This window comes from Leishmania mexicana, chromosome 19 (genome assembly GCF_000234665.1).
Source record: "Leishmania mexicana MHOM/GT/2001/U1103 complete genome, chromosome 19".
Lineage (NCBI taxonomy): Eukaryota > Euglenozoa > Kinetoplastea > Trypanosomatida > Trypanosomatidae > Leishmania > Leishmania mexicana.
Genome location: NC_018323.1, coordinates 364,937 through 383,302, shown reverse-complemented (window position 1 = coordinate 383,302; position 18,366 = coordinate 364,937). Strand labels below are relative to the sequence as shown.

At 57.9% G+C, this 18,366-nt stretch overlaps 4 protein-coding genes across 4 annotated transcripts; all 4 read right to left on the bottom strand.

Moving 5' to 3' along the window:
• Positions 1 to 3,156: 3,156 nt before the first annotated feature.
• LMXM_19_0985 (4-coumarate:coa ligase-like protein) lies at positions 3,157 to 5,109 on the bottom strand (the record flags this gene model as incomplete). The annotated part of the gene is made up of 1 exon (XM_003874225.1): positions 3,157 to 5,109. One exon carries the CDS (start codon positions 5,107 to 5,109, stop codon positions 3,157 to 3,159), a length of 1,953 nt encoding a protein of 650 aa, XP_003874274.1.
• Positions 5,110 to 10,115: 5,006 nt separating this feature from the next.
• LMXM_19_0980 (conserved hypothetical protein) lies at positions 10,116 to 12,797 on the bottom strand (the record flags this gene model as incomplete). Its single annotated transcript, XM_003874224.1, has 1 exon — positions 10,116 to 12,797. The coding sequence occupies one exon, from the start codon at positions 12,795 to 12,797 to the stop codon at positions 10,116 to 10,118; it is 2,682 nt and encodes an 893-aa protein (XP_003874273.1).
• Positions 12,798 to 16,215: 3,418 nt separating this feature from the next.
• On the bottom strand, positions 16,216 to 16,827 carry LMXM_19_0970 (putative peptidyl-prolyl cis-trans isomerase, macrophage infectivity potentiator precursor; the record flags this gene model as incomplete). The annotated part of the gene is made up of 1 exon (XM_003874223.1): positions 16,216 to 16,827. One exon carries the CDS (start codon positions 16,825 to 16,827, stop codon positions 16,216 to 16,218), a length of 612 nt encoding a protein of 203 aa, XP_003874272.1.
• A 931-nt stretch (positions 16,828 to 17,758) lies between these two features.
• LMXM_19_0960 (putative dynein light chain) lies at positions 17,759 to 18,097 on the bottom strand (the record flags this gene model as incomplete). The annotated part of the gene is made up of 1 exon (XM_003874222.1): positions 17,759 to 18,097. One exon carries the CDS (start codon positions 18,095 to 18,097, stop codon positions 17,759 to 17,761), a length of 339 nt encoding a protein of 112 aa, XP_003874271.1.
• Positions 18,098 to 18,366: the final 269 nt, after the last annotated feature.

Here is an 18,366-nt window from a genome sequence, read left to right as displayed (position 1 = left end):
GAAGAAGAGCCAGACTCTTTGGCGAGCCACTCAGATCACAGGGATAGGCCTAGGGTGCAGAGGAGTTGTCCCAATGTCCTCGAGCGACCACGCGTTACAAAGTCAGCGAGGCACGAGCAGGGGGCAAGCAGGAAAGGTAGACCACGGCGGATGAAGATGAAAGGGGTGTTGAGCGACGAGGAAGGAGACCGTGGTGGAGCTGGAGGTGGGGAGGACAAGAGCAAAATATCATCCTAGTAAAAAGAGGTTCGTGGGAGACACGCCACACACCACACGCCACTCGCACACCAGAGAAGGGGGTGGGGTGGGGGTAAGCGGGTGACACAGCGAAGGTGAAATAAAGGGAGATGGGAGGGGGGAGGAGGGGGCGAAGCAGACACACGCGGCAGGATCCGACGACAACAAAGGGAAAGAAAACAAGCAATGGTTGCGCGGGGAAAGGTCTTGGTGGTGGAAGAGGGGAGGAGGAGGGGGGGGGGGAAGGGACCGAGTTTGTCGAGGGGCCCGTTCTACGTCTGTTTTAGCTGTCAGGGCGTGAAGTGCCGTCGCGATGCACGGACTTGGGTGAACGGGGCGCACAGCGAACAGAAACAAACAAACAAACAAAACACAGCAGAGACAGAGAAAAAGGGGGACTGCCCAAGACGGTAGCACGCCGGTAATCCAAACAGCGACTTTCTTTCTTGTTCTTTTTTTTCATCCAGCGGCAGCAAAGACGGTGAAGCAGCGAGAAGTAAAGGGGAGGGGGAGGGGGGAGATTTGTGCGCGTATTGTGTGTACGTGTACGCGTGTGTGTGTGTGTGTGTGTAACGAAGAGGGAGGGGGAGAGCGACCGTGAGAGATGGTGACACAACGCCAACGAAACGAAAAAACGAAGCGGCGTAACCGATGTGGACGTGCAACTCGATATACTGGATAACGCTGGACTTCTTATTAGTGTCGCTGTTGCCCTTGTAGCGTTGGCTGCCGCTCTTTGCGTTTTCCCGGACTAAGGGGGAGGATTCGTTCGTTGCCTTTCGTTGTACCCGTCACGTTGGGAAGATGCGTATATGAGTGGAGGGAGAAGGCCGTGTGGACTTTTTCTCCTCTTTCGTCGTTCACGATGGCGATGCGTGGGTGCCGTTCCACGCGGTGATAGGGGGTTGAACGAAACAAGAAGAGGAGAGAGGGAGGGGGGAGGCACGGCGATGGTGATAATGCCGCCAGCGAGTTGAAACGGCGTGTTAGTGGTGGCGGGATGGGGCCGTTGGATAGGTGATGAAAACAACAAAAAGAGGAGGAAGGTGAGGAAGCGGGAGAACGAGGGTGGGCCGTGAGGTGTACGATGCAACGACATGATTGCGGCCTCTCCTACGAAGAGGGAGGAACAGAACTAAAGACAGCGGCCAACGCCAGGTACTGCGCGGCTGCCGACAAGGGTCAAACGAAACGAACGAGAAACGTCCTTACGTCACCCCCCTCCCCCTCGCAGCGGGACAGGAGGGCTCTTTCGTATTATATATAAAAAGGCACCAATTGGCATTCTCTTTCCTTGCCTCTTATACTGTCGACCGACACGCTTGTCGTGCGGGTCTGGAAAAGCGCGTGGGATGTGCGATCACAACAGCCATTGCGTGCATCCCCGCTCACTTAAGGGGGGGGGGATGTAGCACCCAAAAGAAGAGAGCTGCTCGTCAACGGAGACAGCTCATCAGACGTCGTTCGGTCGCGACGCAACACGGCGTTCTCCTTTTCCCATCTTCGTTTTCTCGTCCCTCTCCTTCATCCCATCATACAGCCACTGTAGTCCGTGGTTGCACCCCCCCCCACGCCTTGGTTGCAGGAAGGCAGAGACATGCAGACGGACGTCACACTAAATACATTCATTGTCAACGCCGCGACGCAAACAGGGAGACGGTGGGAGAACAACGAAAAGAAAAAGCGAGAGCGAGATGGAATACACCAAAGAGAGAGAACGGCACCTTGATGGGGAGGTAGGGGGGGGTCTGAAAGACAAAAAAGCCGGCCGAACACTTTAAGGGTTCATGGGTACCCATGGGAGACTGGGGCTGGGGACTGGGGCTGACAGAGGACAGTGGAAAAGAGAAGCAAGACCCCTTACACCGCTCGATGTAACTCCACATACACATGTATATATATATATTTACACACGCACGCACACAAGCACATTGCCTTGAGGAGAGGGGGCGAGGTGGGAGAGGGCGTCAACCAGGAAACGAAAAATAAAAAGAAACGGGGAAAAAAGAGAACGGGGGAGACAACAACGCCAAAATAATGTTTCGTTTTGGACGAGCGTATAAAGCAGCAAGACAGACAGCGCAAGGCCACGGTGGGGGGTGGGAGAGAGAGAGACAGAAGGTCAAGCGATGATGTTGGTATGCAGACAGCCTCAGGCATACACACAGACAAACAGAGAGGGGAGGGGGAGGAGGGGGATCCAGACACACAGGCACCGACTTCTTCGTTCTTTGAACTCAGCGAGCACCATCCGAGGGACAGAGAGAAAACGGAAAGTGCCGTGTCATCCACTCCAGCACTAGAGAGACACACACACACATGCACATGCGCATACACATACATACACCGAGGTTGAAAATGGAACAGCAGGCGCTCTACGAAACCAGCGACGAAACAACAAGGAGGGTGACGCACCATCGGCAGCTCGATTATTGAGGTATAAAGGCAAGCGAGGAGAGAGAAAGGGAGAGAGAGTACAAAAGTTGGCGTTGGCGGTGGGGAAGAAGGGTAGTGTCGCAAGCAGCGGTACCAACACACGCATGTGTGAGCCACTCGACACGGTGGTGGTGATGCCGGTTACGCGACACGGAAGTAACAAGTACACCATCGGACGCAGAGAAGAAAACAAACAGCAGCGCTAATGGGCCTCAGGATGGCAGGGACGTGTTCCAGCCCCAAACCACAGACAGAGGTAAAACAACAAACATCATGCAACAACGACAACGGAAGAGAAACACAAACGCACGGGCATCGCGAAAAAAAGCATCGGCAGAGGGCGCTCGAGGGAAGGGGAGGGGCAGACTGCTTTTGCATTGAGGCAGATCAAGATGCACGGTAGAACGAAGGGCACTAGGACTTGGACGCCCACACCGACACCCACACAGGCTGTTGCTTGTTCGCCTTGAATCATCTCCGCAACTAAACAGCTGCAGCAGTGGTAGTATTGGCACCTTCCTTGGTAGTCTCTGATGCACTTCTATCGCTGTTCTGCTCCTTCAGCAGCGCCACCTCATCCTGGCGCACCTGACGCCGCATCACCTTGCCAGCGGCGTTGCGAGGAATCTCGTCCACGACGCGCACACCGCCGTGCAGCCGCTTGTGCGGGGGCATGCTTATCATCACGAAGCGGTACAGCTCGTCCGACGCACGGACGGCGTCCTCTGGGGACACAGAGGGCTGCAGCACGACGAGCGCGCGCGGGTTCTCAAAGCTCACGTCGCGCGGGTCCGGCACGCCAATCACCACGCAGTCCTTCACCCACGGGTGCGTCAGCAGGAGCGCCTCCAGGGAGGCCGGCGACACCTGGAAGCCCTTGTACTTGATCAGCTCCTTCAGCCGGTCCGTGATGACGAGCTCGCCGGTCTCCAGCATCTTGCCGATGTCGCCAGTGCGGTACCAGCCGTCCTGCATGCACACGGCCGTGTCCTCATCGCGCAAGTAGCCCTTCATCATCTGCGGACCGCGCACCCACACCTCACCCTCCGCGCCGGCCTCTGCGTCGATGCCGGCAGACGCATCCGCGCCGCTCTGCTGGCTGTCGTCCACCTTCACGATGCGCAGCTCCGTGTCTGCCACAAGCACACCGCAGGCGCCTGGCGTGCACCGTTGGCCCCACAGCGGCGCCGTCACGGTCGGCGCCATCTCCGTCATGCCGTAGCCCTGGGTTACAGCGCACCCAGGGATCAGCTGCTCCACCGCGCCCACCACGTCCGCTCCAAGCGGCGCCGACGCCGAGCAGAAGCGCTTGAGCGACGACAGGTCGTGCTGCCTCACCTTGTCCGCGTTCTTCACCAGCGAGATGAGGATCGGCGGGGCAACGAGGTTGACCGTCGCCTTGTACTTCTGAATCGCGCGCACGTAGTCCTCGACCGAGTACTTGGACATCACCGCCTGCGTCGCGGCGTGGGCGAACATGCAGTTCATGCACACCGTGAACCCGAAGACGTGAAACAGCGGAAGAACGGTCACGGCGGTGTCCTGCGAGCCAACGCCGAACGCCCCGGCGGACTGCTCCGAGCACGCAATGAGCGCACGGTTCGTCAGCTGCACACCCTTCGGCATGCCCGTCGTGCCGCTCGAGAAGAGGATGGCCACGGTGTCGTTCGCCGTGGCCCCCTCCAGCCCGTCGTAGTCCGCAGGGATCTCGGGAGCATCTGCCTTGAAGAACTCCTCCGGGTACAGCACCTGCACCTTCCGCCCGGTCTCCTGCTCTACCAGCGCCACGGCCTCCGCCAGCTGCTTCTGAAAGAAGTGCATGCCCAGCACCACCTTCGCACCGTTCGTCTTGAAGTGGTACGCCAGCGTCGACGCCGTCGCCACGGCGTTCACCGTCGACGCGACCGCGCCGAGGCGCAGCGCGCCGTACACCAGCGGACCGTAGAGGATCGTGTTCAGCATGCACATGCACACAACGTCGCCCTTCCGCACGCCATGCTGGTACAGCGCCTTCGCCGCCTGCTCTGTCGCCCTCATCAGCTCCGGGTACGTGAACGTCTTGCCCGTCTCCACCTGCACCGCAGCGATTTTCTTCGGGTCCGCCGCCGCCATGCGCTGCATCAGGTACCCGTACAGCGTCGTCTCCCGGCTCACCTTGTCCATCACCGACGGCAGCTTCGAGCTGTAGATGCACATCTTCTCCGTCGCCCGCGGTGCCGCCGTGGACATGAAGTACCAGCGCCGCGGCTGATGCAGTCCCACCGGCGCGGCAAGCCCACAGGCAAAGCCGCTAGTGGGACTGCCGCGGTTTACGTTTCTCATGTACTTGGCGGCGCAGGTGGCCGTCAGAGTTGTCGATACAGCGGCCGCGCTCGTGGTGCCGAGGCGGCTGGCCGGACTGGCTGCGCACAACCGACGGGCGCAAGAGGAAAACATGGCTCGGCTTAGTGCGGGTAGGGTCTACAGAGTTTTTTGTGTGTAGAAGAGTGGATGTTTGGTGGATTTACAGAAGAGTGAAAGCAGTTTGGAAGGGGAGATGGGTCTGGGGGTTGAGGGGAGTGTGGCGTGCTCGTGTATGGGTATGTGTACCTCTGTATGCCACTGGGTTCACCTGAGCGGCGAGTCCGAGAGGCAGAGGTGAAGATGGCGGTGCCGAGAAACACAGGCTGGATGCACGGAGGTAAGATGGAAAGATGAGAGCTACAGTTAAGGGGGAAAAAGAAGAATCAATATATATATATATATATATACGACAAAGCGCACAAGTGTCGGGCTTATGAGGAGTAAAGGAGCACGAGAGATCTAAAAGGAGAGCCAAAAAAAAAACGGCAACAGAAGAGAGGAAACAGAGATACGCCAACCGGCGATTGATGCCACAAGAGACGACTGAAGTGTGAACGAGAGAGAGAGCTAGAAATCCCCAAAAGGAAATCGAGTATGCAGTCACGCAGCTCTGGGTGCTCGTAATTAGCTTCTTAAAGAGTCGTGAGCGAGTAAACAGTGAATCTGGTATGAGCACGGTATCACACTCTAGGGAGAAAGATCCCTCGAGAGCTTGAGCGCCTGACAGTGTGTCCCTGCGTGTGTGTGTGCAAGTTTTAATGCTCCGATCGCACATCGAGTGTGATACAGGTGCAGTGAAAGAATGCAGCCGTTGTAGCCTCAGCGTATAGGTGTGGAGAAGTAAAGCCAGTAAACAAGAAGGCAAGAGCGAGAAAAAAGAGCACACCAGAGAAGCGACGTAAGCTGGAGTGAAAAAGCCTTGCATGAAGCACAAGCTCTACGAAATAGAGCAGGCATGCGCTGGAATCATCATACAGTGCAACATACATCTTGAGACAGACCGTATTAGATGCGTAGATCCACTACACATGACGTGCACACTGCGTCTTACCCTGAGAGCTATAGCATTGAGACAGCGCGGGAGGGATCTTAGAGCTGCACAGACGCTTCCAACAGCCGCGGTGTATACGGCACTTCACCAGGTCTGCATCCGAGTTTTTTTTTCAGCTTCAAACCCAACGTGAGAGCACGAGATGAATTGAAGAACGCACACAAAAAAGTAGAATATATAGCGAATATATCGGGATATTGCGGTGCTGTTTCCTGAAGAGCCCGGGAGCGGCAAACTACAGCAAGCGCGGAAGGGAGCTGGCGGGCTGGTGAGTGAAGGTGAGATGTATGACAGGCATACACAGTCAAACAAAGGAACGAAGACCGTGCGCACACCTCCACAAATGCGCGCGACGCTTCCCTTCAGCCCGCACCCTCGCTTGCCACCGCACACGCTAGCACAATCAAGCGTAAGCATAGCATATAAAATTATTCGCAAGAATCACATACAAAACGCGAGAAACAAAGAGGACACGCGGCGATGGCTACGGTGGCTGTATTGCGAGCGACTACGCCGCAGGTGTGTCTCTCTCTCTCTGTGTACCCCCGCGTGAACTTGTCCGTGGCTGCCAGCGCTGCACCGTCAGCACACGCCACAGTCGCTCATACACATGCACAGGACACCTCGCATACGCCGCGTGGTCAGATGAAAAAGTTTTTTCCAGAAGCTTAAGGCAAAAAGAAAAAAATCAAGAAACGAGAAAATGCTATTGCATACCATGAAGGGGCACTTTTTCATACGTTTTGGGGTCTTTTTCCTGTTTTCATAGTTATAGTGCCAAGTTAGAGCAACAGCTAAAACACAAGCGTGCAGGCACACAGATAGCGCATGGTGTGGATATGACAGAAGAGAGAGGCTCTAAACAGAACTGAAAAATATGGAAAAAGAAAGGGAGAAACAGTACAAAGGGCGGGTGCACCCCACCGAGACATGGAGGCTGAGGGAGAAGCCTACACACAGCATTGAGAAGCGCGAAAAAGCAGGCGGGGTGTCAGCCCTGCTCGTGTGACTCAGCTCTGCACTGCCCTGCGGCGGCTTGGCCTGGCGGCCAGTCGGGTGGTTTATACTTGTTTGCTCCATCTTTCTATAAAGGTTCCGTTTTGGTGGGGTCGCAAGTGGCGGCAAACGCGAGTCCTATGCACGCACATACACGCAGCCTGCGCAGCCACGTCGCGAGAAAAAAAACGCAGAGTACCTGGGGGAGTGTCGAGGCATGAGGCAAGTAATGCGCCGCAGGGAGCGAAAGCGCGAAAAAGAAAGGTGAAAAAAGAAAACTCGAAAAAAAAGGGAGTGAGGGAGTGGGAGAGAAAGCGAGTTATGTACGACTCAGCGGACGAGACATAAAACAAAAAAGAGAGAACACCATATAGGGAGGGAGTGGGAGTTGGCAACGCTTGCACACAATCTGCCGCTGGCGCGCGTGGCAGAGTCATGCGACTCTGCCGGCGTGTGTGTACGCGTTTGTTCAATCTCATGCAGCGGTTGGATGGCGTGGCATGCACGCCGTGCGCACCACGCGCTGCAGGCACACCACACGCGCTCGCAAGAGCACTTGCCACGCAAAGGCGAACATACGTACGCGGTAGCAGCGGGTGTGCGGAGTGTTTCTGCGCGTATGTGTCAGCGCGCGCTCAGAGGCAGAACGGCAGACGCACCGGCGTCTCGTGCTCACCCTTTGTACGGTTCAAATCTTCCTTCGGCTCCGACACGTCCGTGGGGCTCTTGCCGCTGTTGTAGCGCACGTGCGCGGCGCACACGGCGACGGCGGCGGCCTGGCACTTGGGAGCAGCAAAGCGGAACATAGTTGATTCGGCGGTGGTGGTGTTGTGGGGTGGGTGTACTGGAGGGCGTGAGGGAGAAACACAAAGAGAAGGTAGCGCTGGTCAAAATTAGAGGTTCCGGTTTTTGGCGTTGGTGGTTGTAGAGGACGAAAATGCTGTAGCTGAGATTTCTTTTTTGGCAGAGTGATGAGCATGGAAGGAGAAGTGAGGAGAATAGAAAATATGAGGAAGTCAAAGCCTCGTGAGGGAGAAGAGGCCTTGGTAGGTCCAGCAGCAGCTGCGTAGTAAGCCCACTCTGCTACTCTAGATTTGCATGTGGCCTTGGAGGCTAGAAGTAGCGGGGCTCAAACTCTCGGAGGATGATGCACTAGCAGTTTGGTAATGAGCAGTCTGCGAATATTCAAAGTACTGCTTATGCGCAGTAGGCGACAAACATCACTGCTGATTTCTGTGCTGTACTGCACAAAATATAAAAAACACAAAGCTGCATTCTTGCTTGCACTATCAATATCACAGTTCAGGCCAGTCGCTGCTGCGTCTTGCGGAAATGGCAAATAGGGATTCATTTTATCGAGAACACATGATAGCAGACTAAAGGTTCACATGTTTCCCTTCGCTTCAGTCTTACGGAAGAGTGTGCTCCGTGACGCAGGCAGGAGAGTTGACAGAAAGCGGCGTGAGACACAGAAAAGGAGTTCAACTGCAGAATTAGCTGAATATGAAGCGAAAGCCTCCTTTGGCTATCAGAGTGGCTATTGCTCCAATGGCATACTGCCTTCTTGACAGAATGCAGATGACACGGCGCTTCCATGCCGCCCGGTTCATGTGCTTCGCTCTCCCCGAGGACGACACCGCACTATGGTTCACCAGTGAAAGCACCGGGCCACCACAAGACAATTTGCTGGGTGCCTTTCCGCGTACGAAGAAAGACCCTTGCTTCGTGGCCGGCGTTTCTCGAGTGGCTTTGACTTTGGTGCCCCAGGGGAGGGGGCTGGGTTGGCCGGCTTTTCGGGCTCGGGGTGTCGTTCATGTGGTTGCGGTGCTTTTTTTTTTGGGCTTCGGGGTGGGGGGTGGGGCTGCCTTTTCGTTTGCGCAGGGTTCCCCCTCTCCCCCTCCCCGGGCCCTGCTGGCCGGCCAGGGGAGGGGGGTGCCGCGCGGCGGGGGCTGGGCCGGCCTTCTAAGCCCCGGGTCAGCCGGGGGTGGCCGGGAGGGCGCGTTTTTTTCTGGGGGCGTTGGGGAGGAGGGGGTTGGGTTGGGTGGGGTGTTAGCGGTAAAGAGGCGCTGCGCGGAGAGGGTCCGGTGACCGGGTTGATTGGTGGCAGGTGCGTGGTGACCGTCCGTGGCGGCACTCGGTGCCTTACGTGTCATTCTTCGGTGCTTTTTTTTGCATTTGGTGCTCGTGTTTTCCCGAGTTCGGTAGCTGAGATACGTAGGAACATGAGGCAACGAGTCTCAACTCCATGAGGCGGGTGTGCTCGTGCCTGTACGCGACCGCTACATAACGCGAGACAGCACAGCACACACGCGAGGGAGCAGCAGGCGGGGAGGAATGGCCGAAAAGAGCAAGTAAACAGTAGCACCGACCACACCCAAGACTCAAGCATACGTGTACAAACAACAAAAAGAAAAGTGCAACACGCACACACTTAAGCGGATTGACGAAGAGGGAAAGGAGGACGCACATATGCGTGCGCGTCACGCCCGTCAAGCCTTCCGGGCCCTTGCATACATTCACATCAAGAGACGAGCAGCATGCGTGCTAAGTAGCACCAGCAGAGAGTGTCAAATAATATAAAAAGAAAGATACGCGTTTAGGACATACAGGGCAATGGACAACTAGTAGAAGCATTCAACGAGCATCAAGGAAGAACGAAGCGATCAGCACAACCGAGCAAGTACCACGAAAGCACGGGCGCTCGCAAGCAACCAAAGAAAAAGAAAGCAGTAGGTAACGGAACTAAACAGAAAGACTGAACGGCACACACACATACCCACACAGGCACTGGGGCGCAGAGGGGGGGGGGAAGGGAGTGTGAAGCGCAGGCGCAGATGAAAAGGAAATAATAGGAATGCGTCTGTCAACCTCACTAGCATTACGCACATGCTCCGTTTGCTGTTCTTGCATGGTTTTTATGGGTTTTAACGCTATATATAAATATATCGTCGCTGTTTCCTCACCACGCCTCCGCGAGACGTGGCGTGTCGGCAGTCCCGCGCTGCCGCGGTTTTGTTCTTCTTGCTCTGTTTGCTGGTGTTCTTGTTGCCGGCTATGTTTGTACATCGATGGGGCCGTCATCACAGGGGTCCTCCGTCCGAGCATCCTCGCCTGTGGTCTTGTCCGTCCTATCCTCGTTCTCGCATGCATTGTCTTCCGTGCCGCCCTTGCGCGGGGCCTGCATATCACTGCACGCGTCATCTACGGACATCAGCGATACCTCGCTGCGCGCCTCATCGTTGTCATCGTCCCTGCCGCTGCCGCCTGCCTCGTTGCTGGCGGAGAGGGAGTGCGTTTCCGCCGCTGTGCCCATGTGGTTATCAGGCAGTATGGTCCGACTCCCAGCGAAGTAGCCGCCAACGTAGTCGTTGGCTGTCTGCCGTGCGGAGCGGAAGGCGTAGGCACCGATGCTGCCAAGCGTCCGCAGGACGTCGGGTGTGTGCTGGGCCGCTGCAGTGAGGGTGTGGGCGCTGTACCCTGGCGCCGCCGCAACGTAGTCGGCGGAGCGCTCCACCACAACATGCGACATCAGCTCCACCTGCTTCTTGAAAGAGTCGGGCTTGTTCAGGGCGGTGGAAAGCCGGCACAGCTCCTCGGTGGTCATCACGTGGTAGTAGTAGAAGCCGTCATCGAGGATGCACAGGTTGGCGCTCTTCAGGTGCTGCAGCACGTTGTTGCGCCGCGCGCGGAGGCAGTTCTGGTAGCACGGTGCGCAGACGCGGACCCACTTGTGCTGCCTCGAGCGACCATGAAGTTTGTCGGCCGCGTCCTCGGTGTGCTCCAAGGACGGACCGCGCAGCTGCCCATCGTCGTCGTCGAGCACCGGGACAGTGTCCTGCACCACCGGCTCTTTCTCCGGCTGCAAGTTGGGCGAGTCGCCTGCGCCGCCGTAGCCGCGACGCGGGTACGTGTGCTCGTCGAAGCGTTCCTCCACCAGCTCATGCGTGTCGTCGGCGGTGATGTGGGTAGTGTACTCGGACTTGATGATCACCCGATGCTCCATACCGACGGAGGTGCGACCCGTATCCTGCGGCGCCGCCACGTAGGACGTGTCCTGCTTCTTGCCAACATACCGACTGCACTCGGCACAGCACAGGCGACCGCAGCGGCGGCAGTGGTGGCGGCGGGTGAGGTACGAAAAAAGTCGCCGGCAACGGTAGCACCCGCGACGCTCCTCGTTGCCTTCCCACCGCTCGTGCTGCTGAGCGTGGCGGCAGAGAAGTCGGTCTGCCTGCTGCAGCAGCAGGCCGCGCCGGCTGTACAGCTCCGCGACGCGCCGACTCAGCCGACGCAGCTCCTTCTTCTCCTCGGCCGTGAGGGGGAGCTGCTGCGGCGCGCCAGCAGAAAGGGCTGCCCGTGTCTCCGGTTGCTGCGTGCCGTCCACGATGGTTGCCGGCGTGACTTCCGACAAAGAGAGCCCCGATTCAGGTGCGGCTGGTGTGAGGGTCGGCGGCAGCGCAGATCCTTCTAACGGCGACGTGGCCGGGCTGCACGCGGTCCGCGCTCCCGATAAAGGCTTTGCGGACGATGGGAGCTGCTGTTGCTGCTGAAACGACATGCGGGCAACCGCTGAGGTTGACGGCGGCAGCGAGAGCATCCCCCCGTTGTCGCTGCGGGCGTAGGGGGTCGAGTTGGCGGGAAGCATGTTCGGCGTCGTCTGCACCGAAGGCGGCATCGACTCAGGCCGAAAGCGCGCCGTGTACGATCGTCGAGCCGCAACGGAGCTGCATGTGAGCAGGCTAGCTCGTCCATCATCATCAAGCTCGTCTTCCTCAAAGAACTGTAGCGACGGCGGCGGCAAGCACGGCTGCAGGGATGGTGTGCTCTGGGCCGTGGTGGAGCGCGAGGAGCGAAGGGTACCCGCGTCGCACCATTCCGAGTCGTTGTCGAGGATCTGCTGCTGCGGGTAGCGCCGCGCGCTTGCGAGTCGGCTGTTGACGCCGTTGCGCGGTGAGGAGATGGCGCCACCTGGTTCGTACATTGGGTTTGTCTGCCGCGGTGACTGATGACCGTCTGCGCTCGTCCCCATCGCACCCACGTCGCCGGTGGTGCCTTCCGCGTTCGGCAGGGAAGCCGCAGCGACGCCGCCGGGAATGCTGCTACTGCCGTTGCTGGCCACGGTGTCCCTGTGGCGATGCACGCCGGATGGCACGGGAGAAGCGGTTGTCAGTGGAGACAGACGCCTCGGCAGAAGTGGGGAAGCCGGGACCACCTCACTGACATCATCCCCGCTCAGCCGAGCACGCTCGCGCAGCGCACACAGGCGCGCGACGCGACGTCGCAGAACGCGCACCAGCTGCGTCAGCCGCACATGCAGTCGCTGCATCTCAGGCAGAACACCGGTCATAACGTTCGATTCGGGATCGAGTTCGACGTAGAAAAGCTCCCCTGTGTTGTCGGTAGCAGGCGCCCCAGCCGCGGCGACGGCCTCGGCGAGGACGGCATCGTCGCGCTCCGCGTCTTCGTCGCCGTCGTCAAGGAGCAGCAGCCCTGCCCCATCACTCGACGTACAAGCCCCCAGGTCTTTTTCCGTCGCTGTCGCTGGAGTGGCCATGCCCGTCACCGTCAGAAGACCCGCTGCCGGGGACGCACCTGATTCGCTGGACGACGACACGGAGGAATGCGAAGGCGCAGGCGAGGCGCTCGTCACCCCGTTGGCGTTGACACCGCCGCCGCTGTTGGTCATGTCCTCGTCGGCATCTCCTCCGGCCAGCGACGACGCCGTGCGCTTCATTTGCGTCAAGGAGGCGGCGCTGGTAGCGGGCCCCTCCCGCCTGCATGTCTTGTGCAACACCGCGTGCTCACTGGGGACAACACTTCCGCCGTTGGTGCTGCCGTTGCCATCGCTGATCTTGCTGGCTTCTGGTAGATCCCCGGGCAAGGCCACCTGAGACGCCTGCATACACCGCTGCTTATTCTTGCGTCGGTTGGAAGGCATGCCGCGCACTCACAGGTCCCCGTGCCCACGTGCGTGTTGAGGTGGCGTGTTGAGGGGGAGGGGAGGAGGGACAGTGTCTCGACCTCAACTCCGGGACTGACAGAGAAAAGAAACACAAATCACAGCACCGAGTCGGAGAGGAGGGCTGGCAGGCGCCTCCCGAAGCGATGCAGGAGAGCAAGATGGCCCGCTTCAAGATAAAGCAGCAGCAGCAGCAGCCGTAGAAGCGAGAAAAGTAACAGCAACAGCAATGGAGAAAGAAAAGGGAAGGCGAATCGGATGTGCACCACAGCAGAGCCAATCTGCTACGCCCTCGTTATATATATATATGCACCCCTCCCCCTTTTAAAACAACTGTTGATCACCACGGGAGGCAGGCGACAGACCACAACACTAACGTGTGCGTACAACGGCGAAGCAGCAGTAGCAGCAGCGCAGACGTGACCAGGCAGGACACCGATGGGGACACACCCAGCAGGGAGAAGCAAGCCAGGATACACGTTGCAACAACATCAACAGTAATAATAACAAAGAAAATCGCGAGGTTCGTCAACACCCGAGACGACGACGACGGCCGGCACCACCACCAGCACAGCCAACAAGGGCGCGCGTGCTCGCGCCAATGATTTTCTGGCTTCCACTGCTCTTTTTCTTCTGCTTTTTTCTTTTGGTCGTCCTCTAGCTCAGGTGAAGGCGCTGCCACGCAGGAGAGAAGGGGGGAGGGGAGGGGAGGGGAGGCACTGCGTTTATAATGACTCCCTCCCTCCCACACACACACGCAAACCGCGAGGGCAGCAGGCGTGGGGGAGGCACAAGGCAGGAAAGCAAGAGGGTCAAGCAAGAGATCGTAACCACCACCATCAATGAGGTAGGAACGCACAGCTCGACCTGTCGCACCAGCTGTGCGCTCGGCGACTGGGGGGGGGGATAGGGAGAGGGGACACAGGGACGGTGAGCTTCGGCAGAAAAATAACGCTTCTCCCTTGACACGCGCCCGTCTGTGCGCGTTTGTTCAAGGGAGAGAGTGTGTGTGTGTGGGGGGGGTTTTATACGCGTGTGTACGCACGATGATGCTTGTGTCGGCTCGTACTGCAGACGTTTTTCGTATGCGTGCGTGTGTGCGAGAGCACGACGGTCGTCGGTGGAGAAAAAAAAGGGTTGGGGGAGAGATGATACTGGGGAATGAGCAGTTCAACAATACACAGCAAGATGGATTGATATTCGCACATCTATATACATTATATCCCTTCTGTGCCTGTTGCCACACATCTGTGTGCAGCGCAGCATCGTGGCGTAGCGCACGTAAAATGGCGGCGCCGGTACGGGTCTCCCTCAATGTACAGCAACTACATATATGTGTGCCTGCTGAGAACGAGGGGGGGGGGAGGAGAGCGCGGTATTCTGCAGTGCTCAGCGAAGCCCCACATCATCATTATCATCTTTACCTTTCTTTTTAAAAATATTTTTTTTTTCTGTTCTGCAGCAGACATTACGTCCAGCTCAGGGCAACACAAGACTATCGTCAAGCATAAGTACAGGTGGAACGTGTACGCGCTGGACACCGACGTGCACCATGGACAGTGCTCGCTAGGCCTAGGGTTCGCTTCGTTTTTCCGTCCCCACCCCTTACGGCGCCTTCTTCCTCGTCGATACACGCAGCGCGGCGTCACGTAAAGCGAGCTGCCGCACCGCGTAGTCGAGCTCTTGTTCGAGGCATGCCACAGGTGTCGTGCGCTGCGTTGCTTCGCGGGCGTCGATGGGGTGTCCAAGCGCGCCGGCATCGTATCACGCAGGCAATATTTTCTGTCCTCAGAGGATCTTCCACATCTCAACGGCGCACATGAGCGCCGTCACACGCGCCAGACACGGGGACGGCTGATGAGCAGCGGTGGCGGGGTCTGCCCTACCCCTTCCGCAACTCTACCGCTTTCACGCGAAGAAATCCATCATGAAAACACGCACACACACACACATACGGCGTTACTCTGTTCGTCTGCGATGGAGACGAGGAGGATGGGGAGGACGCGTGAGTGGGGGGGGGGTGCCGGCTGTCTCCACGCTTTTTTGCTCGAGCGCCACGCAGAGCGGGGCCGAAACAGCACTCCGCGTAACCTCCCTCTATGGCGCGGATGAGGCAGAGCAGTGAGCGTGTGGGTCTCACCATACACTGTGGCAACCGCTCAAACTCTGCGAAGGAGTCGCTCAGACCCGTGTGCGGTCCGTGTGCACGTCGATTATCAGAAAAGAGGAGGGGGGTTCGTGAGACAAAGGTTTGGAGCACGACATGATTACCCATGGCAGGAAGGGAGCGGGAGACCGGCGCATCAGCGAGCAGAGAGGCGTTCCACTCCGCACCGCTCCGTCACCACCACCACCACCACCACCGCCGCTTTCATTCCTATTTTTTCTCTTTTCTTTTTAATTTTGTGCGCTCCTTGTACGATGCACGCTTGCCTTTGGCGAGTAACGCATCGTACAAGTCCACGGGCGGCAAGGCTCGTCGATTGGTGTATATGTATATATATATATTTCGAGCACACGCGAATGACGCATGAGCAGGAAGGTCGCAGACGGGCACAACTGCTTCACGTCAGCCATGCGCGCATGGCTGACGTACCACTCCGATTCCCCAGGTGCAGTTGGGGTAACTGCCGCCTCGACTCTTCGGACATTTTTCGCTTTCCTCTACCTCAACCCGTTCTTCGTTTTCACCCGTTTCCCTTTGTTGTACACGCTTTTACATGTATGCGTGCGCTTGGCACGGTGATACGGGCACAGGTGCCACCAAATCGAACATCTCAGCGCCCACGCACAGGCCTTCCACCAACACACGTCGTTGAACTTCCTCCCCTCCCCCTCCAAAAAAAAAGCAAGCCAACCACCAACAACAAGGTGACTGTGTGATGACGCGCGGGCACCCACATAAGTCACACGGCGCGCCGTCTCTGTAACGCCGTGGTGGCATCGCACAAGGCCATGCCCGCCATCTATCCCTCTCGCCTCACAAGGCGAGACATTGCCGTCTCCTCCGAACACCACCACAAACAGGGAGGGGAGGGGCCAGGGCGCGAGAAGTGACGTGCAGCGGTGCTCGTCCACGACACTTCAAGCAGAGAGAAGACCCAATCGCACCGAATTTGTCGACACCCCGAAGAAAAAAACGGCGATCATGCACAGGAGGAGGGGGGGGGTGGAGAGAGATGAGGGACCGAATCTACAAGTCCGTGTAATCGACCGGCGCCGTCTTTTCCGGTATCGGTGTCTTCATGTACTTGGCGAGATACGCGTCGATTTCGGCGCTCGTCTTACCACTCGCCGACTCGCACTTGTAGAGCTCTATCTCCACCCGCAGGTTCGACAAACTCGGCACGTTCTTCTCCTTGCAGCCCTCCTTCCCGTAGGCGAGCTGGTAGGGCACGTAGAGGTACCACCGGTCACCTTCGCGCATCAGCTGCATCGCCTCAGCCATGCCGGGCATCAGCTGCGACGGCGAGCGCCGCACGGGGTAGGGGTGGTGGCGCGTGTCCTCCAGAATGCTGGGATAGCGGTGGCGGATTGTATAATGCATCTCGCACTTGTCCTCCGCCGCCGGGGCACGGTCGCCAAAGCCGCGACGCTCAATGGTGAAGAGGAGCCCAGAAGGCAGCGTGGACACGTTCGGCTGTTTGGCAATGCGCTCCATGTAGTTGACCGCCGCGTACGTGCGCACGCGGTTCACTTCATCAGACCAGTAGCTGGCCTCGACGCTCACCACGCAGAGGGTCAGCAGCAGCAGCAGCGTGGCGGCAGCGCCGAGCACGCTGTGCAGAGAGGAGAAGCGAGCCATGTAATAATTAAAGGTTACCTAATTAGGGGAGGGGGAGAGGAGAGGGGACAGTAGAGTTACCTTTCTTCTGGAGGAGGTGAGGGTATGCACATGTGCGGAACGACAAGATGCGCGAGGGGATCGAACGACAAGAAGAACTCCGCCGGCAAGCGAGGTTCCCACTGCAATAATCAATCCATCAATGATGCATGCGTGCATGCATGCACGTGTGTGTGTGTTGACGTGTTGGCGCGGGACACCAAGAGGCCGCAGGTTCCGTGCGGAGAGAGAAAACGTGAAGAGGAGGCGACGGAAGAACGGAGCAAGGATCCCAAAGGTGATGCAGGCAATGCCAACGCGCTTGGCATGATGCGTGCGCACGGAGAGAGACGCAGCAGGAACGTGGATGGCACAGTTTCGGTCAGTCGTGCCATCGGAACCCTCCTCTTCCTCCTCCTCCTCTTCCCCCCGAAAACAGGAGAGAAGAAATAGGAGTAGTGCACATCATCTATCCGCTGTTCCCCACGTACACAAACGTACGAGAGGGAGGGAGGGTTCTCTGCCTGTGTGCTGCTGCGCACTACCCGCGCTTCAGCTTGCCCGTCAGCCTGTTGGTGGGCTGCATGGAGGCAAGACAGGGACGGCTGTGATTCAAACGCAGAGAGCGTTCTGCAGCATCTCTCTCTCTTTCTGTTCTTGCGATACATCAGCGGAGACGGCTCGGCCCTTCTCTCATCGAGAAAACAACAACAACGGGGACTATAGCACAGCAACGGGCTGACCACAGGAGACGTGTGCTGTGCTGCAACTTCAGAACCCTGCTGCTCACCTGCAGGACACCCCCGCTCCTTCGGTGCATCGCAGCGTCATTGTTGTCGCCATGATGCTGCCCACCACGACTGGTGGTGCGCCTCGCCCGGGTTCGGTACACGACAAGACGCGCGGGCTGCCTCTAGGCGGAAGCCTGGACAGTACGTCCTGCACTGTTGATCGGCACCTGCTTCGCTTCGAGCGTCATATCCATCCTCCACATACTAAAGAAGATGCCGTCGATCTCGAAGTAGATGAAGAACGCCTCATCATGGCCAATGCAGGAGCCGAAGGAGTGCCCGACGATGCAGTGCCACTGTCCGCCGTACTTGACGTCTAATTCCTTCTTGATGAACTGCGCCAGCTCGGTTTGCTCGCGCAGCTTCAAAGTGAAAAGCGCGTGCGCGGCACAGTCGGCGCAGTCTTGCTGCATGTCCACCGGCATTGCGGACTCTTTGATGAGCACGTTTGCGCCAGACATCACGACCGCCAACTACGAAAGAACGGGTGGGTGATAGAGTGAGAGAGCGATGGTGGAAAGCTGACGTGTGCATGTCGGTGTGTGTGTGTGTGGTGCTGTGAGGTGAGCACCCGATGCCTACCTCGTGTAGAAGCCTTTGGAGTTGAGTGGATAGTGAAGAGGGGGAGGGGGGGGGAGAGGAGGCCGTTGATGAGTTCATAGCGAGAGGGTGAGCTTGAAAGAAGGTGGCTGCGGGACTACTCGCTTAGCCGGGCCTCCTCCTCTTTCTT